Genomic DNA, 20,563 nt, shown 5'->3' on the forward strand with positions numbered 1-20,563 from the left:
TGGTCTCTGAAAAACCGCCTGGGCAACGAACTCGACCCGTCACCTTCTCGTAGAGAGCATATATGGCCCAAATCATCTCTGTTGGTACCCCAATGCTGTGAAGGCGCTGGAAGAGTCTCTCGCGTGGGACTGTGTCAAAGGCCTTGCGGAAATCCACAAAGCAGCAGTAAAGCCTCTTCTTCCGCGCCTTTGCCCCATCAATGAGGCAGCGCAGAACGAAGATGTGATCAGTGGTGAAGAAAGCTCGTCTGAAACCTGCCTGGCCTGGAGCTCGTAAACCCTCGATCTCTGCGTAGCAGCTGAGCTGTGCCTCAAGTACTGCTCCATATAGCTTGGCCATCGTGTGGCCAATCATGATAGTCCTGTAGTTCCCTGGATCCAAGGTGTCGCCAGATTTGTGGATAGGCACTATGGTGTGCTGTGTCCACTCCTCTGGGAAGCCCTCCCCTATAGCCCGGTTGAAGACATGTGCAATCAACGGGGCTATAGTGGAGGCCGCATAAATGATGTGCTCACTCTGTAATCCAGTATGGTCAGCTGATCGTCTGTGCTGCATGCGGCGTATGGCCCTCTCTACCATCTGTGCTGTAAAGAAGGAGGAGCACGTGGGGCGTGGCTCGTGTGGCTGTGGGATAGGAGGCTGTCCTGGCACCTCGTAAAGTCGCTCTGCATAATCATGCCATATGTGTGGATCCTCAATAGCTATAGTCGGACGTGGCTCGCGCAGGGTGCGCCATGCTGTCGCGCTATCCATGCTCATGAATAGGCGGTATAGCTCAAGCTCCTGTGCCTCTTCGAATGCTCGCCGCTTTTGGCATGTCAGCGTCTTCATATGCCGTCTGGCCTCTCTCTCTGTGATCTCTCCTAAGGCTCGCTGTGCGCGGAGGCGTCGGTATAGCTCTCTGCACTCATCATCATACCAGCGGTTCTGAGGCATAGTCCCGGGGGGGGGAGTGCGTCCTGTGTGAGTGGTGTGTGGAAAGGAGCTAATAGCTGAAGTGTGGAGAACGGAAGAGATATGTGATGTGAGAACTGAGAGTGGTGTGGATGGGTGGAGGAGGCATAGGCCATGCTCGACCTCGGCCGAGTAAAGAGAGGCTAGCTCATGTGTGAAATGGATGGTGGTGTGTGGAGTGTGTGCTGTGGAGCTGTGTGGGATGGTATCTCCGGTGATGGAGAAAGAGAGGTATGTGTGGTCGGCTCCGATGGGTATGGGTGGAATGGTGAAGGATGTGATAAGGTGTGTAGCCTCCCTGGGTCCCAGAATATAGTCGACTGTACTCCTTCCTCCCTCTGCAACTCCATGTGGCATACAAGTCAGGCCCCCTGAGGTGGGCCACTGGACCATCCCGTTATAAATAACGAGACGGTGCTGGGAGCCAAGTCGAAGTAGATGTCGTCCGTAGGCTGTGACTGGAGCTCTGTCTGCTGTATCTCTCATAGTAGCCTCCTCATCTAGAGTGTGTAGTGCCTCTGGGTCCTCGTGGTCATATGCCTCACACTGCTCACTGCGCGTACGAGCATTGAAGTCTCCCATAAGGAAGACTTCACCCAGTGTGGAGTACTCCATAATCTCCTCCGTGAGGCATGCGTACGGTGACTCCTGCTCAATAGGGGCGAATCTGGAGCCTGTTGGAGCAAAGTAGCAAAGGGCAATGTAGACGATCCTGTCTCGTGAGAGCTCGAGGCGAATCCACATGTAGCGGGCCTGTGGGTCCCGGGCAACAATCTGTAGTCTACTGTGAAGCCCCTGTCTAAAGAGTATGGCCACTCCTCCTGAGCCACGAGTGGTGTGCTGGCGCATACACCCCCGATGTAGAGACTCCCACTGGAATCCATGTATCCGTGGTAGCCCTCTCTCTGGGCTCTCGTGTGTCTCTGTAAGTAGAATGATGTCTCGACCTCTCATCACCTCCTCAAGTCTCTCTGGGTGTGTCCATAGGTCTCCATTGCAATTCCAAACCGTGACATGAATCTCCTCGTGTGTCCCACAGGCCGCGAGTCCCTATGCGATGGTCTTGCCATCAATGATAACCCTACCATCTCGATATACTGCCTTCTTCCCTTCTTTGCGGGCTTGGTGGACTCTAGGCATGCACGCGCGACGGTGATCTTGTTGCATCTTTGTGAGGTCATCATCAAGATAAATCGGGGGGCCTTCTAGCCCTCTCAAGATGACCCTCTTTCGGAGGAAAGAAGTTCGAGACTCCTCGGAGGCGAATTGGAGGATGAGAGATCTCTTCTTTGGATCTTTGCCGGCTCTCCAAACTTTGGAGAAAGGGATCTCTTCTTCCTTGTATCCCACTTTCTTGCATAAAGCTTTCCCATCGCTCTCGGGTGTAGACCCTTCTTCTTTGATGCCGGTCACTCGCACATTGAGACGGCGAGCTTGTCGCATCTTCTCCTCCTCGATGGTTGTGTGTACGATGAGTACCTCATCTTTTTGGGCTTCCTCTCTTGCAACCTTCTTGATGTTCTTTTTGACCACTTCGACCCATCCTTCTTTGGTGGCCTCTAATTTGTCCTCAATGCTTGCGGTGAGGGCTTTGGTGATCTCCTCCTTGAGGGCTTCCTTAGCCTCCTCTTTAATCTCTCCTTCTTCGGGGGTGAGGGATGTGATGGAAGCATGAAGGAGATCGATTTGTGCCTTCATCTCTTCTTGCTCTTTCCTCCATCTCTCCCTCTCCTTCTCGTTCTCCCGTTCCCTTCTCTCCTTCTCCTCTTTGAGATTTTGGATTTCCGCTCTCATGTCCTCCTTCTCTTCGTTCCATAGCTTGATGAGGGTGGCTTTCTCCTCCTCCCATATCTCTCTCTCCATCCGCCATTCTTTCATGTCCTTCTCCAATTGTGCAAGCCTCTTGTTCGTGAGCATGAACGTTGTCTTCATTGTCGATGCCGGCGTCTTGATGATGGGGGAAGACATGGCTGTCTTCGTAACTACCCTCTCTTCATATTGTGAAGAAGAGGGGAGAAGGGGAAGAGAGGGAGTACTTGTGTGTATGCGTGTATGTGTGTAGTGTGTGTGGGTATGTATCCGTGTGTGAGAGATTGGGGGCAGCAGGCCTGGTGCACTTGGTAATGCTGCCACAGTGAGGCAGCGGCAAGTGCTACAGCCTTGGCAGCGTGCAGTCGCAACAGGTCAGCTACAACGGGTTCAGCAGCAGCAGCAGTGGCGCGCGCAGGGGGTGAAACAGCAGCAGCAGTGGCGCGCACAGGGGGCAGCAGCAGTGGCGCGCGCAGGAGCAACAGCAGTGGCGCGCGCAGGAGCAGCAGCAGTGGCGCGCAGAGAGAGAGAGAGAGAGAGAGAGAGAGAGAGAGAGAGAGAGAGAGAGAGAGAGAGAGAGAGAGAGAGAGAGAGAGAGAGAGAGAGAGAGAGAGAGAGAGAGAAATGAAATGAAATGTTATATTAACGTCTTCAAAAGGCCAAAGTGACCTATGAGACCAGGAAGTTACAATGCGGTGTATCTGATATCAAGTCAGATTAACAAAATAAATTAAATTAAATTAAACTAAACTAGGGATAACAAGATATAAATACTATAGAATCCTAAACTAAGCGGATAGGTGTGAAAGGCGAAAGGCGTGAAACGTGTGAACTGAGCTATACAATGTGTAGAAAATTTGGGAGGGAAGTAGAGATCTATCTGCATAGAGATCCATCTTCATCTGCACTCTGGACGACGAAAAAGTATGGCTCGAATCCTTTGCTGTAGCCTCCTTCGAAACTGTGTAGCTCCTCTTCTCCATCGGGGTCGTCTAGATCTCCCTAGCTCCAATGCACGGTCTATGAGAATGCCAGTAGTGCGGGTAGTGGAGAGTAGTACGGGTAGACCTCTCCACTGTTGGTTGCTCCTTTGTCTGTTCTTTTGGGTGTTCAGTATCTAGTGTAAAGAAATCTGTGATCTGTCTCTGGGGTTGTCTCTCTTCAGCTCTCCTCAGTAAAGTTTCTCTATGCCTGTGTAGCTCAAGTACATATAGCCCAAGACATCTCTGATCCTCATAACTCATGACCCTAGATAGTGGCCCGAAACCTTCTCTGAATAGACAATGAAAACGGCCTCGTATCTCATAGTACACTGTGCAATGACATATGTAATGTACCTCTGTCTCTGGCTCTAGATGTCATAAGCGGCATATCCTGCTATCTGCTGGTGTCCCTCTGAATCTGCCAGTCTCAATCTCAAGCTGATGTGAGGACGTGCGTATCTGGCCAATGGCACATCGGACACCATGAGAAAGATGCCTGTCCATATGGCTAGGTCGAATTACAAACCCATCCCCTGTGAGGTGGAGAAAATGCTCTCTATAGAAAGCCGTCTTTGTGCCCAACTCCTGTATCGGCTCTATCCATGTCCTCCTTGTGTCCAGTTGAATCAGATCCTGACGAATGAGTCTATTAATCTCTACCCGCGTCAAAGACCTCAAGGGTGCCTGTAGAGAGTATTGAAAAGGAGGCAACCTGTCCATGGTGAAACCATGTGTCTGAAACCATGATGCCATCTGTGCATACCAGCATGATGTATCCCCATTAAGAGCTAATTGTCTGGAGGACTCTAGAGCCACCCTGGCATATCTGTCTCTGGTAGTATCCCAGAGACTGTGTACAAAAGAGACTGATCTAGTAAGTGCCTCAATCACCATAGGGGGAGCAGCTAATTCCGCTCGAATGATATCATGCGGTACGGAAGCCTTGGCTCTAATCAGCCGAGAGATCATAGATACCAGGGGCTTCTCCATACACCTCCAACCCTCCTGGCCTACAGAAGGTCCCCAAACTTGCACCCCATATAACATAGTAGAGGCAACCAGAGTATCAAAGAGCCATAACTTTGTCCTAGGTTCCTGGAACTGAACCTGCGAACACATCCTCTCCATTCCTCCCAGAGCCGCACCAGCTCTGGTTAGTCTAGTCTCTGCCGCTCTTCTCGAGGAGAATCTCGGCCCAGTAAAGACTACCCCCAGGTAAGTGTATGCATCTGTATACTCCACCATCTCCTGACCATATTTGAAAGTAGGTACTGATCTCCTGACCCATTGCGGTGTGGTGTTAAACACCATAACCTTGGTTTTACCTAGGTTTACACACAATCCACTATCCTTGCAAAACTGCGTAGTGCATCCAACTGTCGTTGCATACCTTCTCGTGAGTCGGATATCAGCACAATATCATCAGCATATAGCAACAATGGGATCCACGTCCCTGCCAGCTGTGCACCTCTGTCACCCTCTCTGTCGATGTAATCAGACACCTCATCAACATACATACCAAATAGAGTAGGAGACAATGGGCATCCCTGTTTCACTCCAATAGTAGAGTGAACTAAATCAGATACCCCTTCCGGAGTGCGTACCTGAGAGAGAGAGAGAGAGAGAGAGAGAGAGAGAGAGAGAGAGAGAGAGAGAGAGAGAGAGAGAGAGAGAGAGAGAGATGTGAAATGAAACGAAATGATATATTAACGTCTTCAAAAGGCCAAGATGACCTATGAGACCAAAAGTTTACAATGTTGGTGAATCTGATACAATGTCTGTGAAAACTGAAAAACTGGAAAAACAACTAAACATCTAACTGGAATAAGGGGCAGGGGTGATGGGGCTCTCTCGCAATTGAAGCATCATATACATGTACATTAGTATCCAAAGACACCTCTCATCGGACGATGGCGGATAACATCAGTGTCCTCCAGAGTGAGCATTCTGGCAAGACGACTCATGTGTTGTGCTAGTATGGTGTGGATCTTTTGTCATAATCTCTATCGATGTCGAGAGGGCCCCCTCATCCAGGGGTGCCGAACCGCCCCAACTCTATCGCCCGATCAAGCAATGTGCCTCTGGTGCCGCTATATGGTGGGGCGTGCTAGTCTGGCTCCTCAGTCTGTGATTGAAAGAAATCTGTAATCTGTCGCTTTAGTTGTATCTCTCTCTTTGGGCTCTCCTCAAGAGGTCCTCTCTATGTTGTGTAGCTTCAATAAGTATAATCTGAGGCATCTCTGATCCTAGTACCTCATGACCCTAGAGAGCGGTACGAAACCCTCTGAATAGATAGTAGAAGCGGCCTCATATCTCATATTATACTCGGCGGTGACATATGTAATGTAACTCTGGCTCGGGGTCCTATATTACACGAGAGAGAGAGAGAGAGAGAGAGAGAGAGAGAGAGAGAGAGAGAGAGAGAGAGAGAGAGAGAGGAAATGAAAAGAAACGATATATTAACGTCTTCAAAATGCCAAAATGACCTATGAGACCAATTCGTTACAAACTGGTGAATTTGATACCATGTCTGGGAACAAAAAAAGAGATACTAAAATGAATCTAGGAGTGCTACTAGCTGGAACTATGTGGGGTATGTGTGACCACTTATACGACCACTTATACAATGGGTGCCCAATACAAGAGGGCGATATAATTGGTGATGAATCCATGCTCATCTGCACTCTAGATATCGAGATAGTAAGGCTCGAACCCTTTACTATAATCTTCGTTGATGCTGTGAAGCTCCTCTCCTCCGTTGTGGGCGTCTCACGGTCAATGAGAGTATTGTGGGTTTGAGTATGAGCTGAGCTTTGGAGTGGTGGCTACTCCTCTATCTGTCCCTCCCGTCAGAACTCAATTGAAAACAAATCTTGTATCCTCTTTTGCATTTGAAAATTGTTTTCCTCTTTGAATTCAAGACTGGGTAGAATAGTGCATTTAGGATGGCCACTGATGAGTAATCACTAGTTAAGGTGGACCCACGCAGTGGGTTAGAAAATTGATAATGCACACTCCCACTGAGATGCTTTGAATGCTTATATGTCTCTACAAGCATTTTGGATTTATGTTTTGAATCTAGAATCATCATCTACACAACACATTTGATACCCGTATTGTTATTTCTTTTTGTGAACAGTTTATTAAGGAAGGAAGGTTCTAGAAGCTTCTAGAACGTTTTGGAAGATTCTACGAAGAAGCCTTGAATTTAAAACAAGGCCTTGAATTTCAACAGAGGCCTCGAATTTCAAAGGATGCCTTGAATTTCAACAGATGCCTCGAATTTCAAAGGAAACCTTGAAATTCAAAGGAGACCTTGAATTTCAAAGGAGACCACTCCACCTATAAATAAGCCTCTTCCCCTCCCATTGCACCATCTCCCAATTGCTGAATTTTCCTCTACCATCACCCCAAGAAGCCCCCTTCACTACAATTACCATCTCTCTTTACGTCCAAAGGCAAAGACGTCGATAGTCTTCACCCTCTTCGTCATCATGGGAGACAAGTTCGTCTTCCTCTACTTCGAGATCTAGGCATGGAAGAAGGCACCACAAAAAGAAGACCAAGTCATTTTCACAACTTGAGAGTTCTTTCGCGTTGTTTGCTTGGTGTGCTCCCGATGGGCACTTTTCTTAGGACACGCCATATCTGCCCTTCATCCTGTGTCCGTTGCTCGGCTGCAGAAAGGAATGTTTGTCACTTGTTGTGGGATTGTTGCATTACTCAAAATTTCCTTGGCTGCGTGTCGGCATGCATGCGGCTCCGTTTTCCCACGACGGTCTTCCATAAACGGTTTTGGGCATTTTACATTTTCTTGCCGGCGTTGTAGCTCTTCGCGGTCTTCTTCATGTGGGTCAGATTTTGGACTTACTAGAGCCTATGGCGGTAGCGTAATGGCTATATGTTCCATCGCATTCATGTAGATTCCTTTCTGTTCTTCAAGCTTTCTCTTAGGCAGTCTTTACGGTTCACCTTGGAAGTTGGTGATATCATTGCAGAGCTACATCAGCTTTCCTATGAATGCTTTTAGCCATTTTGTACAGCCGAACACTTCTATGTTACTTCCCTTGTACCTGATCTTTTTGGTGGGTTTTCCTCGCTTTGAGGTTTTCCATAGGTTAATCAAATTAATATACAAAAAAAAAAGTGTGTGCGAAGCCTAAGTATAGCGTGTAGTGTGTGTGAGTGTGTGGTGCACTCGGATTAGCCACAGATCTAGAAACATGATTACGTTGTTTGATGAATCCACCAGAGTAGTGCATTTACAAACGCCAAAAAGCCATGGAGAATTCGGCTATGGATGCCGTGAATTTGATCAAAGAATGTTTACATGAGGATTTTGAAGATGCACGCCAAGCTTGGGAAAGGCCTGCTTCTATCATGGAAGTGCACATTTCTGTGTAGGAACTTATGGACCCCGTTGCTCAATATGCCCTAAATGCAATGATTCTCTTCTTCTTCGGCAAAATGCCTACTGCTCAAGATGTAGGCCAATGGGTTGATTTCTTACTCAAGCGGCAAGCAGTTGGGGGGGTTTTCTTTGGTGCCAGAGAATTTTATGAAGTCTTGTTGCTAGACATGGATGCCAGGGATGCTTTGCTTGAAATGTCTCGTCTCTTCTTCAATACACAATGACTCATGTTTTGCCCTAGGCTCTCACCAAGGTTTATCAGAGCGTTATTCGTCACAAGTGCCCCGTCTGGGTTGAGGTGGTGGACTTTTCTCGCACTTGGCGGTCACTTTCTTCCCTTGTTGGCTGCCCAGTTGGGCAAAGTCATTTGCCCTCCTAAGATGGATGTCCAATCTTCTTCTGAGGTACAAACCAAAGGTGCTTCAGCTTCTTCCTGGATTGTTGGGGCGAATAAATGCAAAGTGAAGCAATTACAATTGCCTGCACTTCCTGCTGCTTCAAATGTTAAAGATAAAGGGAAAGAATAGGTATCAACCTCTCAGGCTTGGATAGTGCCCAAGAAAACCGTTAAAGCCCGCCTTTCGGCATTGTAGCAGGCTACAATGTCACTTTCACAGGACACAGTTAGTATAGTTGGTCTGGTCTGGTTCACATTGGATGGACTCTCTGGGCTGGGCAGTGACACCTGGTCTAGTGGACATCGTGGCTAGGTTACCACCACCACTCAGTTGGGAGATAGACTTAGATGGCTGACATTTATGAGCCTTTGGTGGCTCTTTATGATTGTACATGTGAGTAGTAGCTGTGGGGTCAGGATTATTATCTTCTTCATATATGATCGAGCGTCATTGTCTAGAGTAGCGAGTCTATACACAGCACGTCTACACCATCGTTGCACATCTGAGCCTCGACACCACCATTGTACCTGTGAGTAAACATCAAGTTTCCTACCTTCAAGAGACTCTCCTCAAAAGATGCAGACAACCATGCAAGGAGGTTTGTATCTCTCTGTAGAGGTCGTGGTCTTAATAGAGAAGATGCTTATTTGGTACTCTTTCCATCTACCTTGGATGGCTTAGCAGACAAGTGGTACAGTCAGTTTGCAGAGAATCATTTTGCAACTTGGGCAGCTTTAAGACAACACTTCTGTGCGGCATTCATGCAAGGTGGCTACCAGGAAAAGGTTTTGGATGAGTTGGCCAACATGGTGCTCCAGCCAGAGGAGACTTTTGACTAAAATCAAGTCTCTGGTTGCCAAGCTTCCTCAGCAACCGGGTGAATTTATGGTTAAGAAGTGGGTGGAGAAGGCTCTTCCTAAAACTTCTCAGCAAAAACTCCGAGAGAGTCTTCGACCTGACGCCACTCTGGAGGAGTTTGTCGCGGCTGCTACTAGGATAGAGGGAGCTAGGAAGTTGTTCACCAATTCCCCCCAAGTAGAGACCCCCTCAGTGTTTTTGGAAAGTCCTTCTGATCCTTTAACTTCTTTACGCAGGGAACTGAAGCCCTAACGTTACAGCGAGCTCTTCAAGAGGAGAGGTCCTCTCTTAGACAGGAGAAGCCTCCACATCACGAGGCATTGGAACGGATCAAGCGCGAGCTAAAAGAGCTCAAGTCTTAGCAGGAGACTAAGGCTATGGTTTGGTGCAGCTCATGCCGCTCTCCAGGGCACCCTCCACATGAATGCCCCCTTCGGGTTTACAGCCACTTCTATGAAAAGTCTGGACATGAGGACAAGGACTGCTACTACCTCAAGGGATTGCGACAAATACAACAAAGTCTTGGTCCTACTCTTCAACAAGGGCCAGCATCTGCATCCAACATGGTTTCTCCCTGTGGCCATCCGCACCACATGCCATCTTTATTGACAGCCCATCCTATGCAAGGTATGCAAAGTACTTCTCCGTCTCAGAGCTTTTATCATACCCATTCTCCCTCATCACCTTAAAGCTTCTATGCCTCCACCTCCAACTCCATGCACTAGGAGCAAGGACCACCTCGCCCTTGGGCTCGCCCATTGAATCGGCCCATTTTGTGCTACAGATGCGGGGAATATGGTCATTACCAAAGCAAATGCTCTTTGCCCGAAGGGCCCCTCCCTGCTGTCATTGCCTTGAAACGAAGGATCACTACAGTAAGGATAGCCCTAAACTTCGTGCATCCACGGCTTCAAACCTAAGTCAAAGCCAGAATGAGTTTACCTTTTCCAAGCTCAATCTGATAGCAGTTAGCAACGTTCCTCAGCCGCCCCCTTCTACCCACCTGGTTACTCCTCAAAATAAGTTGCAGTTGGTAGAGGAGCCATTGGGTGTCCTCACTCGGGCCCAGAGAGCCACTCTCGATCTTAGCATTCCAGCAAGTTCATCTCCCCCACACATTCTCACAACAGTGGATACCCTGCCTTCAGCTGCTGACAAGCCATCCCCCAGTGACAAGCAAGAATCCAAATCTTTGCTCTCCAATATTGATGAAGCCTTCTTGCAAGCAGTTGCTGATCTACAACAGATCAAGGTACCAGAAAATCCACTGGAAGAAAAAGAAAAGCCTACAGTAGAGACAATCTTGAAGAACACCTTTCAACAAGTGTCGCTCTATGACATGCTGCGGCTAGATGTGAGTCTTCGAGGTGACATCCTTACATTTATTCAATCACTTTACCGCGGAGCAGGTCCTAGTGGCGGGCACCTCCCAGTGCAACCATCTGAGTCCTATATGATATCCCATCTGTAACAAACTGCTGACGTGTCAAAGCCTAAAGAATGGAGTCAACTTGCAGATGCTGGCCGAGAGGCCTAAACCCTAAGAGAACAAGTAACAGAAGAAGAAGTCCTACCAACTTATGGGGACCCCGTCCGATGGGGCCCCAAGTGACATAAAGGATTAAAATAAAGCAGGACCTGCACACACACAAAAACTGATGAGGTGGCATATTTTCAAAAATTGCACTGACATGATGATGTGGCAGACTATACGGATTTCCGTGTTTTGCGTTGACTGATGACGTGGCAGGCTGTACAGATTTCCGTGCTTTATGTTGGCAGCTTTTTGGCTTTGCTTTTGGACCAGAAGCTTTTGAGCTTGAAGGCTTTTCATGTAAACTGCTTTTCAGGCCAAGGGTCTTCAAATATGAGGTTAGGGCTCATTCTCTAGCATGCTTCCTGGAGAACGTGTAGAGTTTGGAGTACCGGTTTGTACAGTGTTGATGCAATATAAAGAAATACCGAAAGGGGCGCCAATGTTTGGGCTAATACTCTCTGGGGTGGAATTCCGCCACTCCGTGTCGCGTGTCGTCTCTCTCTTTCAGTTTCAGTTGCTATTGAAGTGCTAAAAATCTGTTCAGTCTGTTCTTTTCTACTGGCATTTGTTGCCCGTCTTGTGGTATCAGAGCATAAGGCGTGTGCTTTTAAGCATACCAGTCCTACAAAAGAGCAGACAGAGCTATTGGAATTTTATTTGAGGTATCTTCGGCCTCCGACCCCGGACTTATCAGCCATTCCCACCCTTACTTCATCGCGCATCGGGCGCGCTCCTGTCTTCACCGCTCATGTCTTACAGGGCATAAGCCATAAAGATCACTTGCAAGAGAAGGATCCAAGATTTGTAAAGAGCTGTTGTTTTTCTCAGAGGTAGTGCCATGCGGATGTTGATCTCTATAGCTACCAAGCCGCACACTCCAAGGACTTGGCAAACTTTCAAGAAAATTTTTGCCCGAAGTTGTATGGTTTCTGACATCTTCCTTCGGAGTGCAACTTCTGGCAGAGTGGGGTATCCTGAAATGCTTGCCATGGAAACCCTAGCATAACTTGAAATTTCTCGACATCTTTCAGTAGATGTCTCTTCAGGAGTAGAGGACCTTGGAGGTCCAGTGCGATTGCTATATTGGGACTACCATCGCCGCCAAAGAAACACTGTCTGTCCAAGAGCTGATGGACCATGCTCTGGTTGTCTACGACCTTATGGAAGGAACCTAACCCTAATTTTTGATGCAGGTTTCAGGCTGGATAGTCAGTCGACTTTTCGAGAGATTGTTTTTTAAGTTTGAGTTCTGTTCGATCTTGTTTGGTGATCTTGTTCGGAATTTGTTTGAAATAAATGGTATCTGTTTTGAACTTGTTTTGGTGCCGATTTGAGTTGTTTGACTCTGGTTTGATACTGGTTTCATTGATTGGTGATTTTACTCCCGGGTGGAGAAGTGAGAAATCCTGTTTTGGTATTGTTTGAACCTCGGAACAACGCAGGCCGATGCCTAGGGAGTGTTTCGTTGTATGTTTGAAAACCTCGGAACGACGCAGGCCGATGCCTGGGGAGCGTTTCATTGTATGTTTGAAACCTCCAAACGACGCAGGCCGATGCCTTGGGTGCGTTTGGTTGTATGCTTGAACCTCCAAGCGACGCTAAGTGCGGTCTGGGGAGCGTTTGGTTGTACAATTCTCTGAGCTCATGGCCCGGACCTTTTTAGGTTATTTGCCGGGGGAGTGACGAGGTAGTCGTTGAGTAGCTTCATACCGCAGACCGTTTGTCTCGGGGGAGTGCTCAGCGGCGCTGTTTGTTGTGTCTTGTAACATGCATATGTAAGCATTTGTGTTGCATTGTGTTGTGCCAATTACTCAATATTCCTAATTGGATGAGATTGCCCGGGTATGTAATCTTTTAGGGCATCAAGACACCCATGTAAGATCAGTACGGTCTGGGTGTGATGGCTAATTTTACTACGCCGGAATATCAAGAGTTCCGATCTGGACGAAAGGAGAAGCTAACTCCTTGATCAAAAGAGCAGAAAGGAGAAGCTAACTCCTTGATCAAAATAGCCGAAAGGAGAAGCTAACTCCTTGATCAAGAGAGCAAAAAGAAGAAGCTAACTCGTTAATAAAAAGAGCAAACTGATTGTCCCTCAGAAATTTTTAAGCTAACTTGAGTTGTTTGCAGATATGCTGTAATCGTGGACGATTACTCTCTTTCAAGAAGGGGAGATGTAACAAACTGCTGATGTGTCAAAGCCTAAAGAATGGAGCCAACTGCACATGCTGGCCGAGGGGCCTAAACCCTAAGAAGAACAAGTAACAGAAGAAGAAGTCCTAGTGACATAAAGGATTAAAATAAAGCAGGACCCGCACACACACAAAAACTGATGATGTGGCAGATTTTCAAAAATTGCACTGACATGATGACGGGCAGGCTGTATGGATTTCCGCGTTTTGCGCTAGCTGATGACGTGGCAGGCTGTACGGATTTTCGTGATTTACGTTGGCAGATTTTTGGCTTTGCTTTTGGACGAGAAGCTTTTGAATTTGAAGGCTTTTCATGTAAACTGCTTTTCAGGCCAAGGGCCTTTAAATATGAGGTTAGGGCTCATTCTCTGGCATGCTTCCCGGAGAAGGTGCAGAGTTTGGAGTACCGGCTTGTACAGTGTTGATGCAATATAAAGAAATACCGAAAGGGGCGCCAATGTTTGGGCTAATACTCTCTGGGGTGGAATTCCGCTACTCCGTGGCGCGTGTCGTCTCTCTCTTTCAGTTTCAATTGTTATTGAAGTGCTAAAAGTCTGTTCAGTCTGTTCTTTTCTACTGGCACGTGGTGCCCGTCTTGTGACACCATCACGCTGCTCCCCTCACGGATTATAGAAGCCCTCGTCTCTTGGGGCATCAATTTTCAGGAGTAATTGTGGATGGTGGAGCTGGCATCAACATGATGCCTGAGTTCACTATGATGTCTTTAGGCCTGCAGCTTACTAGACCTGCCCCCTTCAGAGTAACATTGGCCGACCAGAGGACAGTATACCCTGTGGGCATAGTGGAAAAGGTGGCTCTGCAGGTACAAAATTTCACCTTTAGTTTGGATTTTGTTGTGGTTCGTCTTCCACAGGTTGAGGGAGGATTTCCCCTGCTTATTGGTAGACCATGGTTGCGGCACACGAAAGCACTGCATGATTGGGGAAATGACTCAATGTGGATACATACTTTTGGCTCCCAAATGAAACCCATTAAACTTGAAGGAGGTGTGGATACAATGGTGCAACATAATTCCCTGTCAATAGAATCAAACTCTGAACGAAATCAGCCTACTCTACCTGACGGGTCATAAGAAGATTTGCTGGATTGGTTGGAAGCTACCAAGTCTATGCCTTGTTATGAGGTCTCTATTCAATCTTTGCCGAAGGATGTAGCAAGTGTGGAGGTCGCAAGTGTGGGGGTTGAGTCTCGCGGAAGCACGTTCTAAGCACAAAGTACGTTTTGGATTTTCTTCAGTTTTTGCTTCTGCCTTCTGACAACCCCTATGTGGCCTTCCCACAGACCTCTTCACACCCCCTTTACACTTCTTCCCACCCCTCTGACTTTTGTCCCTGCCCACCCTCTACACGTCCTACCCCGATACCCTCCCCTTACTCGCCCCTACCCACCCCCTCACTCTCACTCGCCCCTACTCACCCCCTCACTCCCCTCGCCCCTTCTCACCCCTCCCTTTCCCTCGCCCCTACCCTTCCCCTACTCGCCCCTACCCACCCCCTACTCGCCCCTACCCACCACCCACCTCCCCCTCCCCAACTCGTCCCCCTCCTTCCCCAACTCGCCCAACCCTCCCTACCCAACTCGTCCCCCTCTCTCCCCAATTAGTCGAACCCCCTCTCCAACTCGTACCCCTACCCCTACCCAATTCGCCCCCTCCCTCCCAAACTCATCCCTCCCCCTTCCCAACTCGCCCAACCCCTTCCCAACTCGCCTCCCTACCCAATTCGTCCCCCCCTCACCAGCCCTCGCCCCTACACTTTTTCTCTCACCCCTACCCTCCCCCTCACACACACTCGCCTCTATCTTCTCCCCCTCGCTCCCTCACCACCCCTCGCCCCCCTAACTCACCCTCTCAGTACTGTCCAGTAAAGCATGGCAAGTAAATCTTTTGTTTTGACTAGATTTGGCAAGCAACTTACTTGTGTTCGAGCAGAGAAACCTCCTCCTTCAAGCGTCGAATTCTCTCGCCAGCTGCAATCATTTCTTGCAGTCCGTGGTCTTGAGCTTCAATGGGTTGACTTTTCTCTTCCTCGCAACTTCCAAAGCTTTTGCCTTCACAAGCAAGTCAGAGACTCATCCTCACCTGATTTGGCAATGAGGACCTTTTTCTCATCCTCTAATGCTGTGATCCTCTTTTTCAATTCGATGGAGCTAGTTGCATCAACAAGCATGTGCAACTCCTTGTCTTTACATCGGGGTGAGAACCATTTTCCTCTCACTATGGTTATGGAGGATAAAAATGCAAAGGATCCAAACTGAGCATATCTCTTTGCTGTGGAGCCTCATTTTGTTTTGCCAATTAGGATTCTTGGACTATGCAATCATAATGGGTTCAGGCCTATTCAAAGGCTTAAGACGTTTGCAAACAGTGCAGTGTTTTAAACCCCACTTCTGAGGCATATAAGGTCATAATTGGGCCTCGCACCTGCTTCAAAAAAGATGTACGGATGCGGTACCTGGTGGTTTTCTTTCACAGTTTTTCAGTATTCCTCTCACCGAGACGGTGAGCGGTCTTGTGGCGGGCAACCTATAGTAAGCTACAGTGTCACTTTCACAGGACACACAGTTAGTACAGTTGGTCTGGTCTGGTTCACACTGGATGGACTCTTTGGGCTGGGCAGTGACACGTGGTAGGGATACGGACGGTGGTCTAGTGAACATCGTGGCCAAGTCACCACCACCACTCAGTTGGGACTGTAGCAGGCTACAGTGTCACTTTCACAGGACACACAGTTAGTACAGTTGGTCTGGTCTGGTTACTAAGATGTTGGCTAATCGAATGAAGGGTTTCTTACATGATAGATTGAATGCATATATTGGCATGGAATATGTCAAATATACTAAACAAGATGTGCTAGTACTTTAAGTTCATATTGACAAAGCCATTGATACTGTTAGTTGGGATTACATTGTCATGACTCTAGCACAGTTAGGTTTTGGATTGAGATTGTAGAGTGTAGTGTACTGGCTTTTTCGTGATATCGATGCTTCCGTAATACTTGGCTCCTGGCTTACTGATAGCTGGAGTCTACAAAGATCTATTAGACAAGGGTGCCCTTTGAGTGCCTTAATTTATGTTGTGGCTATTGATCCTTTGCATACATATCTGGATCATTTGTTGACTTCTGGTGCACTACATGGTTTGCAATTGCCAAGTGGTAAATCATTTGTAGTACAAGCTTATGATGATGATTTCTTTTTAATGCCTCGCAATATGCAATCGGGTGTACGTAGGTAAATGGAAGCACTGAAATTGTTTAGGCAGGCTACCGGCCTTTATGTGTTTCAGAAACCCAAACTTTTAGCCATTAACGCGGAGCCTTCGCATAGTTTGATTTGGCCCGGTGACATTCCTTCACTAGCAGGTTAGACATTTGGGATACCCGTTGGGTTAGCATATCTCATGTGAGAATGATTCAATGGGTGATACAAAGAATAAATCAAAAGCGTGACTATTGGAAATTTTCTACATAGCCACTGCATGTTCATTTACGAATTGTACAAGCTATCGTTGCGGCATATATTCAATTCTTTTTGCCATTGATAATATGGAGGAAAGTAGCATAGATTGTTTTCTGTTTTTGGCCATGGATATTGATTATCTGGAAAACTAAACATGCTAAAAAGGGCCTTCACCTTATGTTTGTCAAGAGGCTTTGTTTTCCGAAACGCATGGTGGTTTGAATGTTGTTGACATACACTTTCGTGCATTGGCACGAAAGACCTCTTTATTGCTTGAGTTTGCATCTCAGAGATGACCCCCGAACACTATGTTAGCAGACGTGTGTTTTTAGGCTACATCTTTTGACAGTTGGACGGTCCCGCATTGGGATGCGATTTTGGTCATTCTGATGGAAAAATTCCTAGTTGTGTCCACTCTCTACAAAGCTGATTTTAGCTTGGAAAAAGCTTTTAGAGTTTCTTCACTAGAGTGTATGATTGAACAATGGTGCTAATTCACTTCGTTTGGAAAGTATTCAATGGAGTAGAGTTTTGTATGAACCATTGGCTGTTCAGAGCATAGGAAGGCTTATTTTGGTGCAAGAAAGGTGTTTACTTCATTAAAGATGATAGAGGTCAAGTGCCGTCTCTTGTAGTTGCTTCTGCTAAATTTGGCCTTGGCTATCATTAGCATCCCCTATGGAGAAAGATTCAGAATTTTCTGCTACGTTTTGAGCCTATTCCTCCTCTAGATGAGTCAGAAAGATTAGCGGATTGGAGCCTACATTGGGCTGTGATCCTTTGTCTCTGCTTCAGTTTTCTGTGCATTCATTTTACACTTTCCTCCTTCCTGGACAATGGGTTCATGATTATGCAAACAGAATTTGGAGAATGCATGAGTCTTTGCCTTAGTGGAGAAAACGACTCAAGATGATATGGGAGCAGAAAGATGCCTTTAAAATGTCAATTGTATCTATGGTGCCGCTTGCTTGTAGCTCTTCCAGGTGGGTCTTTTCTGGCAAGCCGCCATGGGACATCCTCTATTTGTTATGTTTGTGTTGCGTCGGTTGAAACAGTTCCTCATCGACGATGGAATTGTACTGCCTCTCGCAAATTTGTTGGAGCGTATAGTAGAGCTTCTTCGAGCTTGTTTCCCTTCTGTGTTTTTTGGGAAACATTTTTGGATGTTTGGCATTCTTGCTCCTACTCTCAAACAGTACAGAGGTTTTCCTAGGTTGGCTCCAATACTAGGCCATGTGGATGATTTGGCAGAGGAGAAATTGGTCTGTTCTTGATGAGTCACCGATTTAGACCATTTATTTCTCAGACAATCTTTGCGTTTTTATTTTTATGATTGTCTATCTCTACAGGAGATTGACCCGTCATTGTATGCCCTTTTCTCATATGCATTTTGACTATGCCTTTGTTCACTATGATCTTGGGCAGTTCTTGTATATGATATACTCTGGGTTTTCCTCATTTTGAGGTTTCCCATTACTATTTCAAAAGTGAAGTCTGTGCATGTGGGTGTGTGTTTGCGCGAGCGAACGTGAGCATGGGTTGGGGGTGTGGGAGCTTATATTGGTACTGAGTTCTACCCACTCTTTGGTATTGAAAACGTTAGTGGGGATGTTGTAGTATTTAGTCAATACTATGCATGATGGAGATTACTACCACGAGTCTATACCTTGCACTTTCCTTTGAAGGTGAATCCGGGCATATAACATTGACCTTCGTGTTATGGGAGACAGAAATAGGCACACAGTTCTTCGTGCACCTTATTGTGCAATGAGCTTTAAAGTGCTGTACTCAGGTTCACGTTGAAGTTGCCCATGGTTGGAAGAAGACACCCTTGGCAATTAATGATCTTTGAGTAGTTAGTCATGGACCTTTGTTGATTGGCTTTCTACCCATGTGTTCGTCTATGTCACTTAGCTTTTGATGTGATACAGGTGCCAGTAGGGGATGGCATGACTTTATGCAGAAAAAGGGACATGGTATAGTGCTAGCTCTTCATGGACATTTTCAGAGGCAATGAGGACTAAAAGTACACAATTTGAAGTACAAAAGAGATTTCTTACCATGCTGAATGCCAAGTGAGTCTTTCTAAAAGATCTCTTGCAAAATGGTTTTCCATTGATGCATCTTTCAGATAACTAGACTTTTGTTTGCAGCCAATTTTTCTGCTGCAAATGGTAACATGATTTGTTCAAGGTGCATTTTGGTGCCGGTCTCTCTGGAGACACCACAGAACTTTCAGTGTATTTACATCAGTTGCAGGTTCTTATACCGATTCCAAAGCTCAGAAAATATAGAGAGAGTATTGATCTAGTTCATTCATAGAACGAGTTTAGCTCCTGAATCTTCAAGAACAAAGTCGCAGAAAGACAGGAAATGATATGTTACGCTAGATGAAAATGTGGGCGAATATACTGATCTTTTGTTGGCTTTTCCAGATCTTGACAGCTTCAAGCTCTATCGTGAAACCCATATGCTTCAATCAACATCAGGGAAGCATCAATGTGTATCATGTCTGTATGCAAACCTCGTTAAGTTGCACAAACATTTTGAGTGCTTTCATGTCACCTTCCTATCGGAATGGTGTGCATACTTGTTTGATAATCGTGTAGAGATCACATTTGCAAAACCTGTGATGGGTGATTAGCCTTTTTGGCAAATACAGGAGAAATTGGATAATTTCTGGATTGGCTCATATCCTTTTTGCCAAAATTAAAGAGTACTAGAGGGAGCCGTTTGGTAAAATTTTAACTACAATTTTTGAAGTAGAACTTTTCTTCTTGTGCAGGATTTAACATACACCAATGAATCACTAGAGATATGTAACAGCTTTGTATCACTCGAAGATAAAAATTGGAATGTGGGGAAGCTTTGTTATGTGAATCAATGGCAAAGATCAATCTCGGTCTAGGCGATGGGTGTCTGCTCAAAATTGCATCATGTCCAGGATCCCGAAATAAGAAAAGAAACGGGTATGGGTGGAGAAAAATCATACTCTTGAGTTTTCTGTTTCAAATTGCAAGCTCTAGGCAATCCACCTTCTTTTGTGTCTCAACATTCTAACCCATCACCCTTCAGTGGCTATAGTTTAGATTTTATTTTCATTGCATTTTATTATAAAGTATAATTTCCTGTTACAGATGGCTTTCATCGTCTTTTGTGAGAGGCTACCCATCCTGTGCCACGTCCATGTGGTTCATAAGAGGATACCTGAACGTGGTCTTGTGTTGTGGCTAAGGGCTTGAAGAAAATGGGTACTTCGGGTTTGTCGTTTCTTTGGCTTTGGTGGTTTTCCTTCTTTCTCCATTTTGGCTTTGCCTTTGCCTTTGTCTTGGTAGGTTGGTCTGTTGGTGATTAGCTTCACACGATCACACATTCTGTCGCGTGGTGCCTTTGCATTTGTGCCATCCTTTGTCAAGATAGACAAAGTATTCTTGTGAGGAACAAAAAACATTGTTATCTAACTCCGGCAAGATCAAAGATGCACTTAGTTTGTTGGACTCCGCAATGTAGAATCTATCTGTTACTATTTGAGAAGTTCTCCTCGGAGAGGCTTTTACAGTTCCTAGATTTTTTACTCTCAATTTTGTTGATTTAGAAACCTTTTCTTGAGCTTCTTCCGTGATAGGTTTCCCAAGAATATTTATGTGCCACAAGACATAAGGTTTGCTTCAACATCTGGATATAGCATGGCCGAACATGTCGACCCTACGCCAATTTATCCGTCCATGCTTCGTTTGTCTAGGCATTGAGTGAGCTCCCATATCCACTTTCCGTGGGCGTCACCTCGACTTTACTTGATGTCTTGGGTGGATGGTCTTACCTCCTTTGTTTCTTTTGATTTCTTTATGTTTCCAAGTGATTGTGTTGCTCCTTGATTTTTTTTTTTTGTTGTGTAGCATATGTTAAGGTAGTTTCTTTTTGTGATTGAGGTTGCTGTTGT

At 46.3% G+C, this 20,563-nt stretch overlaps 1 protein-coding gene across 1 annotated transcript in view; it reads left to right on the forward strand.

Moving 5' to 3' along the window:
- The window catches only part of LOC147459112 (uncharacterized), a 75,569-nt gene extending 56,551 nt beyond the window's left edge, over nucleotides 1–19,018 (forward strand). Inside the window, exons 9-10 of the mRNA XM_086510448.1 lie at nucleotides 18,555–18,698; nucleotides 18,777–19,018. Of these exons, the coding sequence (XP_086366574.1) occupies nucleotides 18,555–18,605 (51 nt within the window). The 3' untranslated portion in view covers nucleotides 18,606–18,698; nucleotides 18,777–19,018. The remainder of the gene's footprint in view (nucleotides 1–18,554; nucleotides 18,699–18,776) is intronic.
- Nucleotides 19,019–20,563: the final 1,545 nt, after the last annotated feature.

The sequence above is a fragment of the Adiantum capillus-veneris genome, chromosome 4, assembly GCF_014529385.1.
Source record: "Adiantum capillus-veneris isolate H3 chromosome 4, ASM1452938v2, whole genome shotgun sequence".
Classification (NCBI taxonomy): Eukaryota; Viridiplantae; Streptophyta; class Polypodiopsida; order Polypodiales; family Pteridaceae; genus Adiantum; species Adiantum capillus-veneris.